This window comes from Tetranychus urticae, chromosome 1 (assembly GCF_039701765.1).
Source record: "Tetranychus urticae isolate SD_2017Ah chromosome 1, NJAU_TeUrti_SD_1.0, whole genome shotgun sequence".
In the NCBI taxonomy this organism is placed as follows: domain Eukaryota; kingdom Metazoa; phylum Arthropoda; class Arachnida; order Trombidiformes; family Tetranychidae; genus Tetranychus; species Tetranychus urticae.
This window is the reverse complement of record NC_142958.1, coordinates 12,796,904-12,818,219: the sequence shown is the minus strand read 5'-3', so window position 1 is coordinate 12,818,219 and position 21,316 is coordinate 12,796,904. Positions and strand designations below refer to the sequence as shown.

At 30.3% G+C, this 21,316-nt stretch overlaps 1 protein-coding gene across 1 annotated transcript in view; it reads right to left on the bottom strand.

The window, feature by feature from the left end:
• LOC107361136 (titin-like) overlaps window positions 1–21,018 on the bottom strand; it is a 68,502-nt gene extending 47,484 nt beyond the window's left edge. Inside the window, exon 1 of the mRNA XM_015927885.3 lies at window positions 20,241–21,018. Coding sequence (XP_015783371.2) covers window positions 20,241–20,658 — 418 coding nt within the window. The 5' untranslated portion in view covers window positions 20,659–21,018. The remainder of the gene's footprint in view (window positions 1–20,240) is intronic.
• Between the last annotated feature and the right edge of the window lie 298 nt (window positions 21,019–21,316).

Genomic DNA, 21,316 nt, shown 5'->3' with positions numbered 1-21,316 from the left:
TTGAATTATACTGAAATGAAGACTGGTAAAACTGAATTGAATGCATTTGCCGTGAAAAGCTTTTCTTTTTTTTCTTTAAAATTCTCCATTCTTTTAATGTTATTAAACGATTCACCTCAATTTTCAACTGATCATGTTAATAAATAATAATCTAAAGAACTTTTCAATAATAAAAATGAACATTTGAGTTCGAGTTGAATCTGGAAAGCGAATGGGAAAAGTGATAAAAGTTGCCAAGAAAAAATGAACAAACCCAAGTTTACACAAAATTGAATTAAACATTGAACAGTAAACTTGATGAGTTTGCCTTTTCGGTTCAACAGAAACAATATCTTTGACTAATTGTTATTACAAATATGTTCAACTCTGTAAGTTGATTAAATTGATTTAGTGAATGTTACCAAAAGATGATCACCATGAAGATGACCAAATGATAAATGATGATCAATACATCATTGATTATTCCTTTTATCTGTTCACAATTTTCTTCATGCAATCTTTCGTTCTTTTTTTCCTCTCGCTCTGATTTTCTTATTGCTTAGGCAAAAACAGAATGCGCAAAAAAAGGCATCAACAACACTGTGTGCTATTGGTGCTGCCAAAGGCTCATCATGATAATAAGATGGAAAAGCGAACAAAAACTAGGACAAAAGAGGAAAAACTTTTCAACCATTAATCGTGATTAGGACAATGATTTATTAAGAGAATCGAGATTGGAGCAGAGAAAAAGATCTTGATCGAAAATCTTTTTTTTTTCTCTCTCTCTCGTTCTTTCCTTCTTCTCTTGCTTTTCATTCAAATCAACAAATTATTTTCTTTACGTCAACAGTTTTTGCTTCATTTTAATTGATCATCATTGATTGTCCATTGATAGGTAAAGTGATGAAGTGTTTTGAAAAATGATGAGTAAAGAGGAAAGAGAAACAAAAGGCATTTTTGCATTTCTTTTCATTTGTTTTGGGATAAACATTTTGTGATGAATAATCATTATTAAAGCGTTATTTACTTGCACTGATGGCCATCAATTGGATGGCAATTGTTATTAATTGTTGGAAATTTTCTTTTCTTTTTTTCGCCGCTTTTCTTCATCAGCATTCCAAGTGATTGATGAGATTATTAGTTATTGTTGAGTTATTCAAATTAGTCTCGACTTTGCATCTTATATTTGCATCTCTTTAGTTGCCTTCAAGTTTAACATTTATGAAGTTATTTGCATTTCCCTTTGAAAATTATTGAACGTTTTATTAATTACTCTTTTCTTCATCCGCTTCCAATTGAGTTTAATCTTTATTAACATGGAACACTCGTTTGCTGTTTAATAGATAACAGTAATGATGAAAAGTAAATTGACTTTTAAAATAATTTATTAACAAATTAATTTACAGTTTAAAAAGTACTTTGGGTCCAATCATTTTTCAACTGTTGATTAATGTAAATTTAAAAGTTTACCTCTAATGAAGTTTACAGTTCAATTCAATTGTTTAAATTTTAATCGCTAGTCAAATATCCGGTTGACCATGCTTTTGAATCCAATGAGAATAAGGTTGATTTGGAAAATTTAAATTTTGATGAAATGGATTGCTAATTAACAAGAGAAAAGTCTGTTGACCGGTAGTTTATCATGAAAATTCAAATTTCCTTTCACTGTTTTCTCATGTTTTGAATAAATTGAAGGTAAAAATACTAATTGCAATTTCCGATCTGAAATTACATTTGACTGGTTTAAGCATCAACAACAAAAGAGTGGAAAAATTAGCAAAAACTCATTCCAAATGTCCATTCGACAATTTGCAATTTCGTTATTGGAAACTTGACTAATTTAAATGCTGCCAAAAAACTGAAAAAACAGATCCGGAAATCGAAAGCCAATTCCAAACATGTCCTGAAACAGTACATTTTTTGACTGAATAATCACATGCAATCGTAAGCATAGCTCAAAGTTTTATTCAGCCGAATCTGCATAAGGGAGGGACGAAGGGACCGTATTCTGAGCTAGTTCTTCATTTTCGAGCTGAGTATCTATTAAAGGTTTAAAGATTTTATTGAAAACTTCAACGTTTAATGTTATCCTGATAATGGGCGATAGATTTTATTCGATTTTCGTCTATCAATTTGCATTGCATTTCGACGAGATTATTTATGAGTATAAAGTAATTCAATCGAAAATTAGCTTAAACTTCATTACTTCATTTCCGTGTTTCTCAAGGAAGTTTTCAATCTTTTCTTTTCTCAAAGAACTAATATTATCATTTATTTGGTTAAACCAAGAAAAGATGAAACATGTTATTGTATTAAAAATATAACAATAAACATGATGATGCTGAGTATTATTACAAGGCTGAAAATAATGTTGAATTTTTTGCCAATAAAAATGTTATTATGTGATCCATGAACGGGGAGTTGGAAATTATATATTATTCGGAAGAAGGAGAATGAAGAAAGATGAAACAAGGTTAACTTTCATGTTAATCATTCAGGTAAGTTTAAGCGAAAAGGAAGGATAATAAAGAAAAAGAAATTAATGAGGCTTAAAATGTAATGATAAAGAACTCAAAGTGAAAGTTAATATTTTCATTCTCCATTGTCATTCTAATATCCTTTACCAGGTAAAGAGTATCACAATTTTTCCACAGAATTTGCAAAGAAAATTATCTCCAAAACTGCTTCGAATATTTTCACATTATTCAAACTTCTCCCAACCTATACTCTTAATCATGAGAATCGGAAAAATGAATAATGATGTAAAATAATCAAAAGCTAAAATTCAATGAAAATGGAAAACTTGAAAAATTTCAAATTCGACTGAGATTGAAATTTTCACAGAAATGCAATTCAAAGCAAAGCCAACTTCATTCAGTTAAACTGTTAATGAACTTTGCTTTCAAAGACGATTTAGTTTCACCAGAAAAATAAAAGTTTCCATTTCAGAACAACATTTTAAGGAATTCGGTTTCCCAGTTCTTCTCCATTCCATGATTACTTGGAGTCGACTTTGCACTTTATAAGCTAAATCATTATCGATATCATTTTAAAGTTGAAGAGCAAAAGATTTACAATTATTAGAGAAAAGTAGAAATGTGAATAAAATAATTGAATAAGCAAAGCATCATTTGCCACAACCTGAGGCTATCGAGTTTACAAGATAACATTGGATCTACTTTTTTGTTGTATAATAATTTGCCACTTTGTAACCTTTTTGCAACTCAAATTGTGGTTAACGGTAAACTTGTATTTAAAAGCAGTTTTTTTTGTTCTCGTCCTTCAATTCCTTTTGTTAAGCAAACTTTGCAAAGTTCATCTGGTTTTTCCTATTGAATCAGGCAAACTAGTTTTTACTTTGAAATTAGTTCATCTTATTTTCATGTTTACATTTTCACAGTTTCCCTTGTTTTTACAGTCTCATTGTTACTCTGTTCATGTTTAAAAGGATAATTTGCATGTAAAACAAGGTTCAATTTATGTTTTGATGCTCAACATGCTTCAGGCATTTTTGCAACTTTCCTCACAACTTTTTGTTCAATTGAATGTCAAAAATGAATATTTTCATGACAAAATATATCGCCTGAAATTCCATTTGGATCAAGACTTTGCATTTTTCAGATAAACTTGCAAATACAGTTAATACTCGGTAATCAACTTATTTTGCTGTTTAACAAGTCAACTTTTGTTTAAACTTGAAAAATGAAGTTTACCTTCACACGGATCACATGATAAATTGATGGCTTTTAGACTGATTGACTTGACAACAACTTCATGAATCGCTTGAATATGAAAAATCATTTTCAATGGATTACTCGAGAACATGTAAACATTAATCAACTTACTCATTGAAAGTTGGTTCAACAAACCGATTCCACAAAATGCTTCACTTTCGAACCAAAAAGAACCTTTATTTTTTCCGAGTTGAGTGAAGGAAATTTCATCATAAGAAAATGAACTTGAATGACATTACGAATGTCGACTAAACTCTCAAGTCTTAAGTAAATACTTTTTCTGATCTCGAAGTTGTTATCGTTATAGACCAAAACCGAGCGACTATGAATCTTGAATTTCTGTTCAATTGTGTTTAGCAATATTGGTTTTCAGGTGAAAAGCTAAACTCATTTTCATTTCATTTCGACTCTCGATCCAAAACTCGAACTTTGAGATCGATTTTGTCCAAACTTCTAAAATCTAACCAAAGTAAACATTGCCTGATCAAATAGTGACCTTTTTTATATTCAATTTTCTTGAAGAGACTCGACCATTTTTCATGATATCAAATACAGTAAAAGTTTATAAACTCAAAGTTCGTTTCTACCAAAATCTACTTGTATTTACTGAGATTTTTGAACGAATATTTAAGGTAAAATGTGTACATTTTATGATACTTTCTCTTATTTATATCCAATCGTATTCCAAGATAACGATCAACTGGATTTATCTTGATATCAAGTTTTTTGCAACAAAAAAGTTTGCTTCCCTGTTCACCTTGCAACTAGCCTGGAGTGAAAAATATCATTAATCAAAAGTCCAAGCAAAGTTGAACAAAAGGTAGTCAAAGATGAATATAAAGAAAATTGAAATGGCATAAAAGGAAACAAATTAACATAAAAGATGAAGAATCACTTGAAAAACAAAAGGAAATTTCAGAAAGTAAATAATTACCTTTTCTTTTCATGATAAATAAATATAAATGCATGCACCAAGAAGAGTTGAAAAAACGGGCAAAAACAAAAACCTTAAAAAGAGTAGAAACACACAGAAAAAAGAAAAAGAAAAAACTAGTTTATTTGCATTTATTATTACAGTGGAAAACGATAATACATGATATTGTTCATTTGAAATGATGTTTTCTCGACTAGAGTCAAACAATTTCTTATACTTTGCTTTGTCATTTATTTAAATGAGCAAGTTTGAATTTCACTTGAAGATGATGAAGGTGCAGCAATCTGAAGCAGTAAGAGCTGTAAGATAAAGAGAAGAGCAAAAAATAGAAAATAGTTTAAGAGGAAAAAACAAAAAGGGTTGAGAGTAAAGAAAAGGTAAACCGTTAAATTGATTAAATTCACATGTTATTTATATCAAGTTGCTTCTATTAATTTCATTTCATTTCTTATTTTTTCAAGTTTAAACATTTCATTTAAGGCAAAGGGAAAAACGGAAAATGAAAAATGAAATGAAACGAAAAAGGTAAATCATGAGTTGTTGTTTGTTCAATTTGGCCATTCACTTTCAACCCGTCACAAGGTTCATTCATTATTGATGTTCAGGCTTAGTTGTGATAATTATATTATGCATGATAATAACGAGAATAACAAATATTCTTGGTTTTCTGGATTCTCTTATTGGATAACTTAATCTCATTCACATGTTTATCTTTCATGATGAAACTATTAATAATATTGCTACGTGATTCAAGCGAAACGAACAATTTTGTTTCACCTTTTTTCCTTCTCTTCTTCATTCTTTTGATTATTCACTGAATAGTCGAAATGATTTTGGATTATTCAATGGTAAAAGGCAGTAAATCTTTTCTTCATGGAAACGGCAAAATCTCTTTTTGGCCTTTTCTTTCTTCTTCTTCTCTTTTTTCATATTCAATAAAATTATGTTTACAGCCATTGTTATTGTCTTATTAGTAGAGTTCAGTGTTGCTTTGTTTAGTTTTCATTCTGTGATGAGATGAGTCTTTGAGGTGAAGAATGGCGGCGAGGGAAAATGATATTTATAATCATTCTCAGTCTCTGTTTGGTATTCATTGTTATTGTGTGCAATAATGATGATGATGATAATAAATGATATCAAATAGGATTGACATGGAAATAATATTAAAACTGTTGCAAGAAGGTGAAAAGATGAGGATAAAAATCATTGGTTTCATCACGTATTTAGATTAACATTTTTCGCTTTAATCGATTTCCTTTTTGTTTTCTTATTTCCTGTTTATCTGTTAACATTGTCTTTGTAATAATGTTACAGGCAATCTTGCTCTTTCCAGTTGAACATGAAACAATTTAGACTCTAGTTAAGGTTAAAGGAAAAGCGCGTTGAGTTTTCGTCTCGAGTTTCCCTTTTCACGCTTTATCAAAGTTTAGTTGTGCGTAAAAATAATCACGCAAATTGCGTTTAACTAATTCAGTTCGAAACTCTTTTCATGAATCTTTTTCGTTCTATTCTCCAATTCGTTCTGAATATCCTTGAACACTAAATGACAAAATGAACAAAAAGACTTACGAGGGAAGGTGCCTAAGTGGTACGGTTCGATTCGGGAAATTTTATGATAAATCGATAGAAATGTGTGAAAAAACATGTCTGGGGAAATTTTAGGACTTGCAAATTTTCGCTTCAATTTTTATTCTATTTTAAAGTCTAATCAGATCCATTGAAATAAGCTGAAAATGGCAAAAACAAAGACATTTCATAAAAAAGCAACAAAATGAATGTTGTTCACAGCTTCATAATGGTCATTTTTCATAGGCAAAGTTGACTAAAAGCATTGAAAACTTGAATAAAAATTGAAGCGAAAATTTGCAAGTCCTAAAATTTCACCAGACATGTTTTTTCACACATTTCTATCGATTTATCATAAAATTTCCCGAATCGAACCGTACCACTTAGGCACCTTCCCTCGTTAGAAGTGGAAATAAGAAATAGAGAAAAATGACTTCAAAAATTCGATTTATTTCTTGAACTTTCAAAGAAATTTTGAAATATCATTTTTGTAGTTTTTGGTCAGATTCGAATTTTACTCCTTTTTATAACTAATGACTCAAAAAATTCCAAATGTACCTCTGAGTCTCAACTCGAAAATACTCTTGACTTAACTAGGTTGAGTATTAGGTCAATCATTTCACATGTTTTCGCCCTTTATTTTTCAGGCCCAGACTACTGATATTCCTTGCGTTATCAGACTTAGCCTGTGAGCTAGTGTTGGCGACTGTTACCGCAGTCACATTGGAGATGAATCTCTGCTTATACAGGTTCAACAATGCTTGTCATCTGCTCTGACGAATCCGACTAATCCTTCGTTGATGATGTCTGTTGTAAGAATGAAGGAAATGCAAAAAAGGAAAGAAGATCCGTAGCAGCCGGGTTGCTAAGTTTCTTTTACAAAATGAGCGGTACTTTCAAATGATACTTAAAAACTTTTTGAATGATGAAAATTTTAAAACTTCGTCAATGAGAGATAAATTGCAGCACTTATTGAGCACTTTAATGATTGTAAGTTGAGTAATTTTCCAGCAGGAAACAGTGAAAGGTTAAAGTGAAGCAAGAAATCGAAGTAAAAACTTATCATTCCAAGGGAAAAGTTAATGTTTAAAATGAAATTAGCAAATAATGTCAATGTAAATGTCATGTTAATGTTACATAATGGCGAGTAAAAAAATGATATTTATTAATCCTTGGATGATGGAGCTGGAAACATGCATATAAATAAATAATGTTTACTCTCGTTTTTCATCATTTAAAACTTATTCAGTTTAAATAAAATAATGTTTAACAAGAACATGCAGCCTGAATGAGGAATAAAAAAGGCAGAAAAAAATATTAAAATGATAACCTCAAATGTTGGTTTAATAAATGATAACTTGATGGATCTTTAATCATTAGCTATAAGCAAAACAAATGATTTTTTTCAAACAAAGTAAAGCAGAAGAAGAAGAAAAAAAGATGAAAAGATGAAGATAGCGAGAGGAAGAAAAAGTAAAGGAGGAGAAAAGAAAAATTATCGTTTTCGATGCAAATTCTCGTTGGAACTTTTCTTTTCTCTCTCATTCTGTGTTTGCTCTTGTCAATGTTCATGTTTACATAAACAATGAAACAGGTCATTATGGTTCATTTTATGCTACTATAAATTACATATTACAGAATTGAATAAATTGAGATAAAAAATGATAACAATGATGATGATTGAGTAAAGATAATGGATGAAATTATTTTTAGTCTTTTTCCTCGTTCCATTGTCAACTCTTTGTTGGTTCAATTGGTTCATCATTTCCTCGTGATTAATGTTACAATGGATTCAAATTTCGGTCAAAAATGTCAATTTGTTTAACCAACGAATATGAATAAACACGAAATTTGATTAAATTAGTTTCTCTTCGATATTCATTTGGATAAGCTAATCATGTTAATGGTGACGAACTAATATTGAACTCTTTTTTTTCTCGACTTTTTTCACCGTTTTTTCGTCTTCATCACTTCAATGTTCATTCATGTTTGGTTCTGATTCATCTACTTTTTTTTCTCTTTTTTCGATTCTCTTTCTTACCGATGCTTTCATCTTTTTTTATCAACCAAAGTTGTCTGACACGAAACACCATGTAACATAAAGGTAATGAAAGATTTTTGAAAAAGATTTTAGAAAAAAGATTTTTGAGAAAAGAAATGATTTTGTCTATTTCAATGTTTTTCTTTTACTCTTTTATCTATTCTTGAATTTCTTTCATGATTTTCAATTTTCCTTGTTTCACTTTGAAATTTTAATTTCAACAGTGGATTAAGAGATGGAAGGTTCAATGAAACATGGAGAAAAGAAATGTTGAGGAAGAAAAAAAGGTTTCACTCAATTGAAGTTAATTTGAAAGTCAAATGAACATTGAAATTTGTAAACATTTTTCTTCTCTTTTTTTATCAACCAAACAATTTGGTTTGAATAATTGCCTTCCAACAATGTCGCCTCACTGTTGATTGTAGCAAAAGTTTTGTTGATGAATATTTAGGTTGCTAGGAAAGAATCGTCAAAAGATTGGAAGAAATTTGAATGATTCAGTTTCAAGTGTAAAAATCGTTAATTCGATAAGTTTCAAAAAAGCAAAGTGAAGTGAAAGTGAATATTGATATTATTCACTTGACAGCCAACCAAAATGATACATAACTAATCAAACAGATTCCACTTCAAACCTAACAGAGTTCACAAATCTAACAATTTTCATCTTTAGACAAATCACAGGCAAAATTATTCTTGAATAGTTGAGTTTATCCATATAAGCAAAGATGAAAAGAGGTCAAAGATGAAGGTATCTACAAAGAGAGTGAGACAATTATTAATAATTTTTGAGAAAATTTTGCTTTGCATTCGTCATTTTCGTTGACCTTTCAGGGAAGCGAAACTTAAGCTTATGAATATCACTACTAAGAGCTGATGAATGTTTGTCGAGTAACCACAAAGCGTCTGCACAAAAATGGAAAAAATTTTACAAACCAACCAAAGTTCCAAATGAACCACAAAAACTAGCAGAATTTAGAAAATGAAACTAGAATTGAGCATTTCAACGTTTGATCTAATCGGCTTAGTACATTATTCTAGATCGCTCAACACTCTTAAGCAGGTGATTGCTTCAAGTCTTTACTGAAACAAAACTTTACCTTTACTCAAATCTTTCTAATGAAGTGAAATTGCAACAAATCAAGTTGACTTAGCAATGAACCTTCAAAAGTGTCAGCAATCATTGAATAAAACTTGTTGGATGAAAAGTTTCCCTCTTTGTTACATTCTCATTGCTGAGTTTAGGTTGAAATAAAAGGTAAAACTTGATAAGGAAGAGACTAAATGATGCATCAATCAAGAATTTGTCGGTTGGAAGTAAAAATTGAGCCTTTTTGGATGAGAAAAGATGAGGGAATTGAAGATGACGAGGTAAAGAGAGAAAAGGGAAAAGAAGAGCTCCTGGTGAAAGAAGATGATTAAGAAGGCGAACCAAGAAGATGATGATGTTGATAAGGGTAATAAAATGGATTTCTAGTGAATTTCATCACAATCATATTGTATCTAAACATGGAAATGTGATGATGAAAGAAAAAGGATATATGAAGAAGAAAAAAGATGAAGAATAAATAGAAATGAGAAAATGGAGAAAACATGAGAGATTTTGTTTACTGTTAAACATCTTGAGATGATGATGGAAAGAAGAGGAATTGTTTCTCGACTTTTTCTCTCTCTCTCTTCGTCATCCATTTGATCAGTCCAAGACAAAGTTGACAATACATTTTGCTCAATTGACCATTGAACTTATAATAAATATTTACTATCAACATTGTAGTTTTGTTCATCATTTTACTTTCATTTTTTTTATTATTATTTTGTTCTTTCGTTTTTATATTTTTTCAGGTAAAAATGGATCAAGAAAAATATATCAAAGATGAACAAACAAACTTGAATCAGTTGTAATGCAATCTGGAGATGAACGCTCAAGATGAACGCAATGTAACAGCTTTTCAAGATAATTCAAGATGTCAGTTGAGATGTTGAAAGTGATGCTATAACAGTTATAATGATGATAATTATTAGTAAACTTGAAGAGCTTTGGACTCCAAGATAATGTCCAGTCAAGATTGAGTCAAAAGGCAGCTCAATAGGAACCAAGAGGAAAAAATGAAGCATCATTATTCATCTTTACCATGAAACTTTTTCCAACAAAATGTTCGACAAAATGGAAAAATTGCATTTTCGTGAAATCCTTTTTTGAACAACGAAAAGTTTGACTGATAAACTTTCGAGTAAATAGAAGCTTATCAATCTTTAAATTTCTAGAAAAAATAATTTCTTTTAAAATTTTTATCAACAACTCGTTCTTAGCAGAATAACTTTGATATCGAAAACTGCATTTTAAGAAATCCCAAAAACAGCAATAAGCTTTCTAATGCGATTAATCATGCCATTCAATATCAACTTAATCTTTTAAGATTTGTAATCGTAATCGTTCAATTTAGTTTCCTGGTTAGAAGAGTCTGAATTTCGATTGATTTCTTTGCTCTGAAGCATTCTTGTCCAAGTGAAAAAAGTAAATCAGAAGGCGCGATTAAACTTGCAAAACTTAACTAATGTTGAAATGGGAAAAGTAAAAGTTTTTGGATGAAAAACTTTTTTTACTTTTACATTTTGTATGAAAAATATGAGCATTTGGAAACGGTTGAAGTGAAGTTACTTTAGCAGGTAATTTAATGAAAATGCAATGCAATTGTTTTCTGTCTAGACACGAATATTGACGATTGCAAAATGAAAAGAAAACGAAAAAAAACGAAAATGTTCTCATGAGAATGTTACCGAAAATGGTTTATTCAGATTTGATTTGCACATTCAGTGATTTACAACATTTAGTGACAAAATCAATTCGCCATCAATGAAAATGCAAACATCTTTCGATTGGTTTGATGAAAACTTGAAATGGAAATTGAACCAAAATTTTGCAAAAGTCGTTAATCGAATAATGAAAATTCTGAGAATTTCCAGTTTACTTAAATCTGCCAATTATTATATCAAAGTGTCGATAGACTTTATTCACCTTTTCCTTTCTTTTCCTCATTCTATACATTTCACCTGAATGTCTCAATTATTATTTAATAAGTTTCCTTGGTTGAAAGATTAAACTCTACTTTGGTTACCAGATGCTAACAGAATCAAAACATAATCCGACTTAAATCATCTTAATACAACCTTATATTCATCTTCATCTCTCTTTCAATTTTCCTTTTAATTGACGAAATAAAAGCAAACATTTTTTTTCTATTCTTAGGTTTTTCCTATTAATATAATCTTCTTTTGTTGGAATCATTTTTCCAGCAATTTTTTAAAACAAAATCTATGTTCAGATTTAAACTGGAATGGATTCAGGTTGAACTTGCTTTCGATTGGAACAAAATTGCAAGAAAAATTGTTTCATCAAGCAATGTTCATTACATGATATTGCTCGAGTAAATGAGTTGTTTTACATGATTGCGTGAGGCAACTTACAAGGCTAAACAAAACCAATTTAAGAGTTAATAAAGTTCAACATTTTTCTCAATTTTTACCGATTCTGCCAACTTTATCAATATCAAAAAGTGTTTTTCTTTTCCTTTTTTTTCTTTAAAAAAAGGAAAAAATCTTTACATTGTTGATATCTTGTTCACTTAAACTTAATTAGAGTCATTAGAAAGGCACAATATTCATTTGAAATTATCTCAGTTGAGTTGTTCAAAGTGATTAAATATTTATGCATGACAAGATAAACATTCAGTTTCCACTGAAAAGTTTGTCAAACGAAAAGAGAGAAAAGAGGAAAAAATGTTTAAAATCTGTTGAGATACTTTTTTCCTCTTCTATTTCACAACAAAAGTAAACTTTATCTCCAAGTAAATCATTGCACGTTTAGGTTTTGCATGGAAATGATTCACAAATAACTGGACATGAAACTTTGGAGTGAATCAAACATGATAAACTGTTTGGTTCAGTGGAAAGAGAAAAAGAGTAAAATGAAGATTCTTGTGTAGCCATGATAATGTATTTAAATTTGAAAGGGAATAAAAAGACAAACAAATGTTCTTTTTTTGCAAACTTTTTTTCTTTTCCAATTTTTCATTTGGCAACAATCTGACCTCTGAAAGTTTAAATATATTTCATGGTTAAGAGAAAAAAAATCCGGAAGGTGAAACATGAATTTAAGGAATTCCGGGAAATCTTAGACTTTGAAGGGGAATGAGAAGAAATGGGTTGAAATGAATAGACAGAGAAGTGATAAAGAGTTGATAAAATGGATCAAAGATTGCTTGAGAAAGTGAGAGAGTGAGAAAAGAGAGAAAAAACAACAATATAAAGATGATAATCAAAGCCCAGAAGTGAAACTAGTAAGAAATGAAAATGGTTACTATGGTGAAGTGTCAGAATATAACTCAACGATAATGACACAGGAATGCAAAAGAAGAAAAAAGAATTGAACAGTCAAGAATGGTAAACAATCGCATGGGAATTTGTAGTGAGAATCAGAAAGAAGGAAAACTGGAAAACAAAGTAATATAATGTATCTTTGCTAGAAATTGTGACATTTAAAGTGATAACCGAGAGTTCTAATAATTTGATAAAGATGTGCAAAAGGTTGACCAAAATCGCAACTTATTTTTATCCAGCACTAAGATGATAGCAATAATAAAACACGATAACTGAAAAACTAAAGACAAAAGGTATGTTTTCGATATTCACACGTTTAAAATTCTTATTACATGAGAATTTTGCAAGTTTTTCAAGGCTATTCATGATCACTTGTTTATTATTGTGCGTTTTCTCAATTTACGCCTTCACGGTCAGTGCTATTGATCTCAGACTTGAACTATGCGCTTATGTAGATTGAACAATCATAAGTTCGAACGCTCAAGGTAATTCAAGGTCAAATCCATATTTAACCTCTAATTGATATTGGGAGGTTATTTCTGAAATCGCAAATTTTTTCTGACCGGTTAATGTTAGTCACATGTGCATAATTTATACTGGCTAATGGATATGACAATTTTAATAACAGCTAATAATTATCCATTTGAACGGATAAAATGTTGATTACCCAAAATTTTATTTTCTAAGTTTACTAAACTTGACCAGTACAATCCTTGCGAAATGGACGTTGCAAATGCTGATAACGGTATTTCATGGTTATTTTTACCTTCATCTTTTATTTTCATAGTTTATCGCAATAATACTGGGATGCTTCAATTTCTTGTCCATGATTTTTCTTTGCCAGCATTCAAATTCTCTTTGAAATATTGAACCACCAAAAAAAATGAGTTGAGCACAAAAGAGTAACCTATCATATGATATTGAGTCTATTCTTATCTTACATGTTTTCCCTTTCCTTAATACACGATAATGTGATAGAATGAAATTGTGAGAAACACTTTACTTTCGATAGAAGAAGGAAAGCAAAGAAGAAAAAGAAAAAAAAGAAAATATACTTTTTTCTCCTGCCTTTCCATTCCAACATGAATGAGGTATTGAACAACAACAAGAGCAAAATATGTATGCATTGTTATATAAATCACAGACTGAATATAATACAAGCAAAAAGTCTGTTGAACAAGGTCATCAACTATTGAAAATGTTGATTCCAGGAGAAAGAGCAAGGAAAGAAGGAATGTTAAGATACTTTTATTTCTTTATTTCTCTCTTTCCATTCATGTTCACCATTGGAAACTACATGAAACCTGCAAGTTTGAAAACGAAACTAACATTTCACCAAATTATTAATGGAACAAAAAGAATCATTTTGTTTACCATTGTTTTTATATTTCTTTCAACTCTTTTCATCGCTTGTCATCATTACCATCATCATTACACGAGTATCTTGTACAACAATCTTCAAGTCAATCATGCCATGCTTTCTAGGCATTCCTCATGAAATGAGCTCTGATTTTCTTTATGGCCAAACAAATTCTAGTCTAGCAAAGAAAAGGATGCAAACTGGGCTTCAGGGCAAATTCAATATGGAAATCAATTAAATAGAAAGAAAAAAATTTCTCCAAACTTTTTCTTCACCCTTTTCATCTTGCATGATACAAATGTGCAAGTGAAATGCTTTTTTTGATAAATCGGTTTCCTGTCAAAGTGTATAAATATCAAGAAATTTACAGGAAATTTCTTGCAATATTCAACTATTATCATGTTTACCAAAGCTTTACCAGAATCTTGAAAAATCGAAAAGGGAAAAGGGAAAATTTTGATTCTTCAATTTTTCCATTTCACTTGCTATTAACGATTTCATGAAAAGACTTTTTAACTGTAATTAATAGTCATTGAAACTTTTTTCTGTTATTACAAAAGTGTATCAACATGAAAAGATTCATGAAAGGTGAAACAAGAATAAAGTGATGTTGAAAAGATTTTTTTTCTCGCTCATTTTCTTTCTTCTCTTTTCCTCGTCACTTTATTAATTAACAATAATTGGTAATGATAATGATGAAAGTGATGATTGAGTTAATTGATGTGTTAAGACGAGTAATAAGCTTTTAGTCAACTTTCATTTATGTTTCAACGTTTATTAGGCTGCTTATCATATAATCATTTCCATGTAATGCTGTTTCAACTTTCAAATACTTTCAACATTATCATTACTAATAAGGATGAAAAGCTTATTTCAGAGGAAAAAAGCCTTTCCCTGAATCTGGATCACTTTAAATTGCAAATGAAATGTGTCTTTGCTTTTCTCGCTGGCTTGACATTAGATTGAATCTCATTGTCGATGAAATGAATCCATCAACGCTTCAGGCTTTTGATACATTTTTACATGCAAAACATTTAATAAGCTTTATGTTACAATGAAAAGGTTTGCATGATTCTCATTTAGCAATGGAACGATAGAGAAAGGAAAAAAATTGATTACATTTTTTTCTTACTTTCGTTGCTAAACTTTTTTCTTGCTTCCACCAACGTAAACGATGCTAAATTGTGTTTATGAGATTTCCATTTTTCTTTTATCACATTTCGAATAAATGGTCATTTCTGAATAATGCGTTTTATTGAAAATCAACTTTAATTGTTTGTGATGGTTTGCAATTGTAGTAAGCATTAAGATCACTAAATAAGGCAAATCTAATAACTTTTGAAATGATACTTAAACGATCAAAATGTGATTATGAGAATCAGAAAGATACAGCTTCAAATTATAAAAAGTAAAGATAAAAGTAAAAGCTATTGAAAATGTCGAAGAAATGTTTACTGAATTCTCGGTATCTCAGCATGGATTGCAGACCGAAAAGGACGAGCAAGCTTCTTGATAGAAACTCACCGGCTCAGTGCTATGTCTCATGAGCTTCACTGTAAACAAATTGACAAGCAAATTCCAACTTTACAGAAAAATCTAAAAATTATTGGATTCTTCTTAAAGTTATGAAAAAGGGGATTTTTCGTCATTGACTTGCCTTTGATAAAATTTGGCCCAAATGCATTGCATTACCTTATAACACAATGAATTCAATATCAGATCAAGATACAATATTAGTGTCAACTCATTAAAACATGAATAGAGGCTAAAAATATTCTTCGATAATAATGGCGAAATGACTCGATTAATTGTGATCTCGTTTGGAGCGATTGTTCAAGATTGGCAGGGACTTTGGTTTGCTGCTTCTCAATATTACCTTTTCAATGTTGCCAAGAAAAGGATGGCATAACTTTTGACTAAGTGTAATCATTAGTAACAGAACTTTTGGCTTTTTGTTTTTAGGGGCAAAAAATATTGAGAGCAAGACAATGAGATGAGGAGAGAAAGCTGAAAAAGAGTAACAAAAAGAGCAAAAAGGGAAGCTTAAAAAATAGATGGCAGAAGACAATCGAACTACGCTAACAGCATTAAAACAAACAATTAATTGATTCGATAAACTCCATTACTGATGCCATCAATTTACTAAACCTTCCCTGTGTGTCCCAAGCAACACAAAAAATAGACAAAAAACTCTTCACTTTCATCATCATCATCATCATCATTGTGCTTTTATTGTTCATTTTTTTGTTTCTCCTTCAGATTATTCTTCTTCTCTTTGTCTCTCTCCTCAAACATTATTTTATCATCATTATCATCATTCCCTGTCTTGCAATATTTGAACCATTTTTTTACATCAACTTGAAATGTAATTTCTCTCTTTCTCTTTTCATATTGATAAAAAAATGATTCAATTGAAAGTGATGATAATTGATAGCATTTCTCTTATTTTTGCCTTCAACTTATCATCTTTCAATCATCCTTAATTGAAACAATAAGTTAATAAACAAGATTAAACAACTGTTAGTTGATTAGTTTTCCTTTCAATGTATTAATTCTTTTTCTGCCAATTAATAAATCAACACGAAAAACAAGATCGATTTCATTGAAACCAAATGGAATCATCGAGATGGAATCAAATCATCATTTCGATTCTTTTCAATATTTGCAAAACACGAATTTTTTGCTCAAAATTGCCATTCTATCAACTAGAAACTATCGAAACTCATGATTGAATAAGCATTTTGAAAACAATTATTTCGATTCTTTAAATATTCACGGTTAAATTGATGTTCAATATTGTTATTTTTATTGTCAGAAATCTCTGAAACTTCTGAAGAATTCAAGATTTTCAAAGCGAACTTTGCTTTTCGAAATTTCTGTTTCAAACTCTAATTACGTGAAATGAAGATTTTTGAACAGCTTTTCTTCTTATTGTTGAATGTTTTGGTTCATTAAATTTCAAGTTTAAATGTAATTATCTTAACCAAAAGAGGAAAGTAAACTCGAGTTTTCAGTGTCGTTTCACTCAATTATTTATCAAACGAGATTTAAATTGAAATGTAAAGAACTTGAAAGAGTTGATTTCGTTTGAAACATTGTTTCTATTTTGGCCAATTATTCATTTGATTAATTATCGATAAATTGCAATTGAAGAAAGTGGCTTCATTCCATGAAACATTGGAATTTTCAGCCTTCTCTTGACGTTAATTTTTCTTTTCTGTTGAACCGTTTCCATGAGATTAATAGAAAATGATTCATTCATTGTTGAGTGATATCAAAAGGGTGAATAGATAATGAAAAGGGAAGAAAATCGAGAAAGAAAAAAAAATGAAAATCAATTCAAATAATAATGAAAAGCGAATTGATAAATGATGAAAACTCGTCAAACTAATTGATTAGAATGGAAACGATAATTTCGTTGAATTTGTTGAAATGATATTCTCATTAGAAGAAGAGTTTAAACAATTTAAACCTAAAGCTTCTTGATTGCAAGGGAATCATTTTCACAACTTTTGTCACAAAACTCGAAATTGTAACTCGAAAGATTATAACCTTTGAAGGACATTAACGAAGATGAAGAGTGTGATGATAATGATAATGAGTGAGATTATTGGTGCAAAGATAAGTGTTATAAATATATTTAAATGCAAGTTGGAGTCAAAAGATTTTCTTTTTATGAGAAGATGAAAAAAAGAGTCAAACTCGAGTATTATGATAGACTCTTGGAGTACTTTTTTTGTCTACTGAATAAAAAGATCATTGAATTGGATAAAATGAAGATAAAAGTTTATTCATCGTTAAGGTTTCATCCCTTATAACCCAGAGATGAGCCTTGAAAGAAGAGAGTTAAGAGGATGAGAAGAAGAAGAAAAAAGTAAATCAAAGGGAAAAAAAGTGAGAGAAGAGGACTTTGAATAAGATTCTTTATTCAATGTTATTCCGTATGGAAAGAAGGCGGATGAGGACAAAAGGAAAAGGCTAGATTCATGGTAAATTCATTTTCATTGTTTAAAATGATTTCAATTTTTCTCGTTGATTAGAGAGAAAAAGATTTGCAGAATTCGCTTTACTCGAGAAATTGTTTAATCTTTTGTGAATTTCATTTTGAAATGAACTAATTGATTGATCCAAAAAGGTTAACCAAAGGGAATGGAAAAGTTGATGGAAATTTGAATTTTGGTAAAGATTGAGATGTTTCGATGAATAAATTTGGTCATTTTCGAGTTTCCCTGAAATGAAATGTTTTAGCTGGTTAACCTTTTGTTGCAACTTTTAGCATTTGGAGTTGAATGTTGGAATAAAATTTTTCGCAAAATGATTCGAATCCTTTATTGACTTTTTTCTTGATTCACTTTTGGAGCAACTTTTTTGTTCTTGACTAATTTAGTATGATCAATGGATAAAGTGGAAGAAATGAATTTTGGTAAAAGATATTAGATGAGATTCATTGGTTACGATTTATTTAGTGACCTGAAAATAGGAAAATATGAAAAGGAGAAAAGTAATAACAGTAAATATACTAATAGTGAATGAGAAACGAAGGGAAAATTTTAAAGCAAACATCTTCAGACTGACCATTTGAATGATTTTGGATGACTTTTATTAAGTTGACAAGCAAATGGAGAAGGAATATGATGAAAATTTTTTTTCCTTTTTTTCTTCTTCTTCTTTTTCTTCGTTCAATTCTTTTTATCGCAACAAGAAATTGAAACGTTCAAAGGATAAGGTGAAAGAAAAGTTAAAGAGGAAAGATGAAGATGACAAAATCCAATGTGGAAATGCAGGGGAAAGAAAACAAACAGAAAGAAACATTGGAAATCTCAGATGATGATAAAGTAACAGTCAAGGAGGAAATTTGAGAGAAGAAGAAGAAAAGACAAACGAAGACAAAGATGGGAATAATGATGTTGTTGTTGTTTCGCCTTCTTCTTCTTCTTCTTGATGATGATGATGATGATGATGATGAAGTGAATGAAATGGCAAAAACAATGAAACAGGAAAGGAGGTTCAGCAGGGAATGTCAGAAAAAGAGGGAAGAAAATATCTTCACATATAAATAAGAAACTTTCCTCTGAATTTGTTTTATTATTCATTCCATTTTATTCATAAATGAAACATTTCGATTTCTACTCTTCTCTCTCTCTCTCTCTCTCATCACTCTTCCTCTCATCATCATTATTACCTTCTCTCTTTCTCACTCTCTCACCATGTTCACTCATCATTCATTTATTATTTTTCAATTGAAAACCAAAGAATATAAATGAATGCAACATTTTTTTTCTCTCTTCTTCTTTCAACTCCCAGAACTTTTTCGTTTTTCCCTTTTCGATCATTCACTTTTCTCTTTCAACCAAACCTCCCTTCACGACAATTTACACAGCACTAGACACACGATGCATGATAAACTGAGAATTGATGTTGATAATGAGAATAGAAGTTTCCTTCTCTTTTTCCATGTTAAACAATTATGGATTAGCAATAACTCATTTCATGGATCAATTGTCCGTTTGTGACTCTTTTTTTTTGGCTTCTTTATGGTTTTCACTTTTATCCACTTCTTTCTCTCCATTCCTCATCTTTGAATCATTTCATCTTCTCGTTTCTTCTTCTTTCCTCTTTTACCCATTTTTGCTCATCATCAATTGTCATTTCCTTTACGAGACTTTTTACTCGCAACTTATTTCATTCATCAACATAAACACGACTCTATTCTGTTCATTCAACTTTCATATGTTTTCCTCATTCCCTTATCTTTTTTAATCTCAACGTCTGTCTATATTCATAATCTCATGATCTTTCATTGTCAGTGTCATGAGGAAAGCTGTGCCCATCAATTTATCATGAAAATTTCTGCCCAATCAATTATTTGCTGAATAATGAAAGAATAAAGCATGAAAACGAAAAAGATTGTTCGTCCAACAGTGAGTAATGTTGAGTTGAATAACAACATTATAAAAGTAATTTCATTGGTAAGGCAATAACAATTTTACATAATGTTGGGTTAACAATCATTGACCAATTATTGACTCTCTATTAACAACCCTTATTGATCAATAAACCAAAAGTATCGAGTTTTACATTTGAACCTGGATTTGGTCAGCAAAACAAATTGAGTTAAGAAAATGAAACCAGATCTGATTGAAGAAAATTTTTGAATTTTTTTGCGAATTTGCTTCGAATTTGCTTGTCGGAATTGAAAATTGAGTCGAGTTTGGTTTTGCTTGTTTCTGTTTGTATAATGTTGCTACTCACCTAATGTGAATAATTTAGAGTAAGTTAAAGTTGGACAATTTTTATTGTTATGAGAATAGGTAACATCACATTTGTAACTTCCTTCATCACTTAACATTAAATTTTTAATCCTTAAATAGGTTATTCCAGTTGTGCTCATATTTGAATGGTCCATTGATACTTTATCGGCTTGCTTAATCAGATGACCCAATACTTTCTCATGGCCACCCTTTGTATATGAATAAACAAGTTCCCAATCATTTGAAACATTTTTAAACCAACTTATCATTTCAATGGAACCACAATTTTTAACATCAACTTCACATGGTAAAGAAGCAATTTGATCACCAAAAGTGGCTATTTCATGGACACGAGATTCAGTTAATATAATTAAACAAGATAAAAGGAAAAGTAAATTGATTAAAGATGATAAATTCATTTCTAATTGTTGTTGTTGTTGTTTGGATGCAAATTGAAATGGAAATTGTTAAAGATGAAAATTATCGATCAATCTAAAGATGAGTTTAATGATGAGTTTACAGATGATGATGATTATAATCCTGAAAAGAGTATCAAGAAACGACGTTCAACGTCGAGTCTGAATTAACACACATTTTACACTAGAAAATGTTGATCATCATTGTTGGTCGCGATATCGATAACTAAATGATAACTAAATGTTTCCAAGACTAAGCCGGTTCTTCAAATGTTCAACATTTACTTTTACATTAAACAGCGCAATATCACTCAACATTACATTCAATACGATTCAGTGTCGCCATCTCAACCCTTACATAAAGCAACTTGATGTATTCAATAAAATAAAGGATGTTAAGATTCATTTCTTGCAAAATGTTAGGAGAGAAGAACGAAATTATCCTAAGATGAAGATGAAAGTGCTGATAACATGACGATGAAGATGAACCGGTAACTTGGAATATTTTATTAAACTTTCACTCTCGTGGTTTTCATTCATTCATCTTCAAATAAGATCATTTGTCTCATCTCCTATTTAGGAAGGAATAGACCTTCTCCTAATATGTCTGACTCTGTACCCAAAAGCCTGAGGTATGGGGTTTGTCGAAGGCGGTGGCATG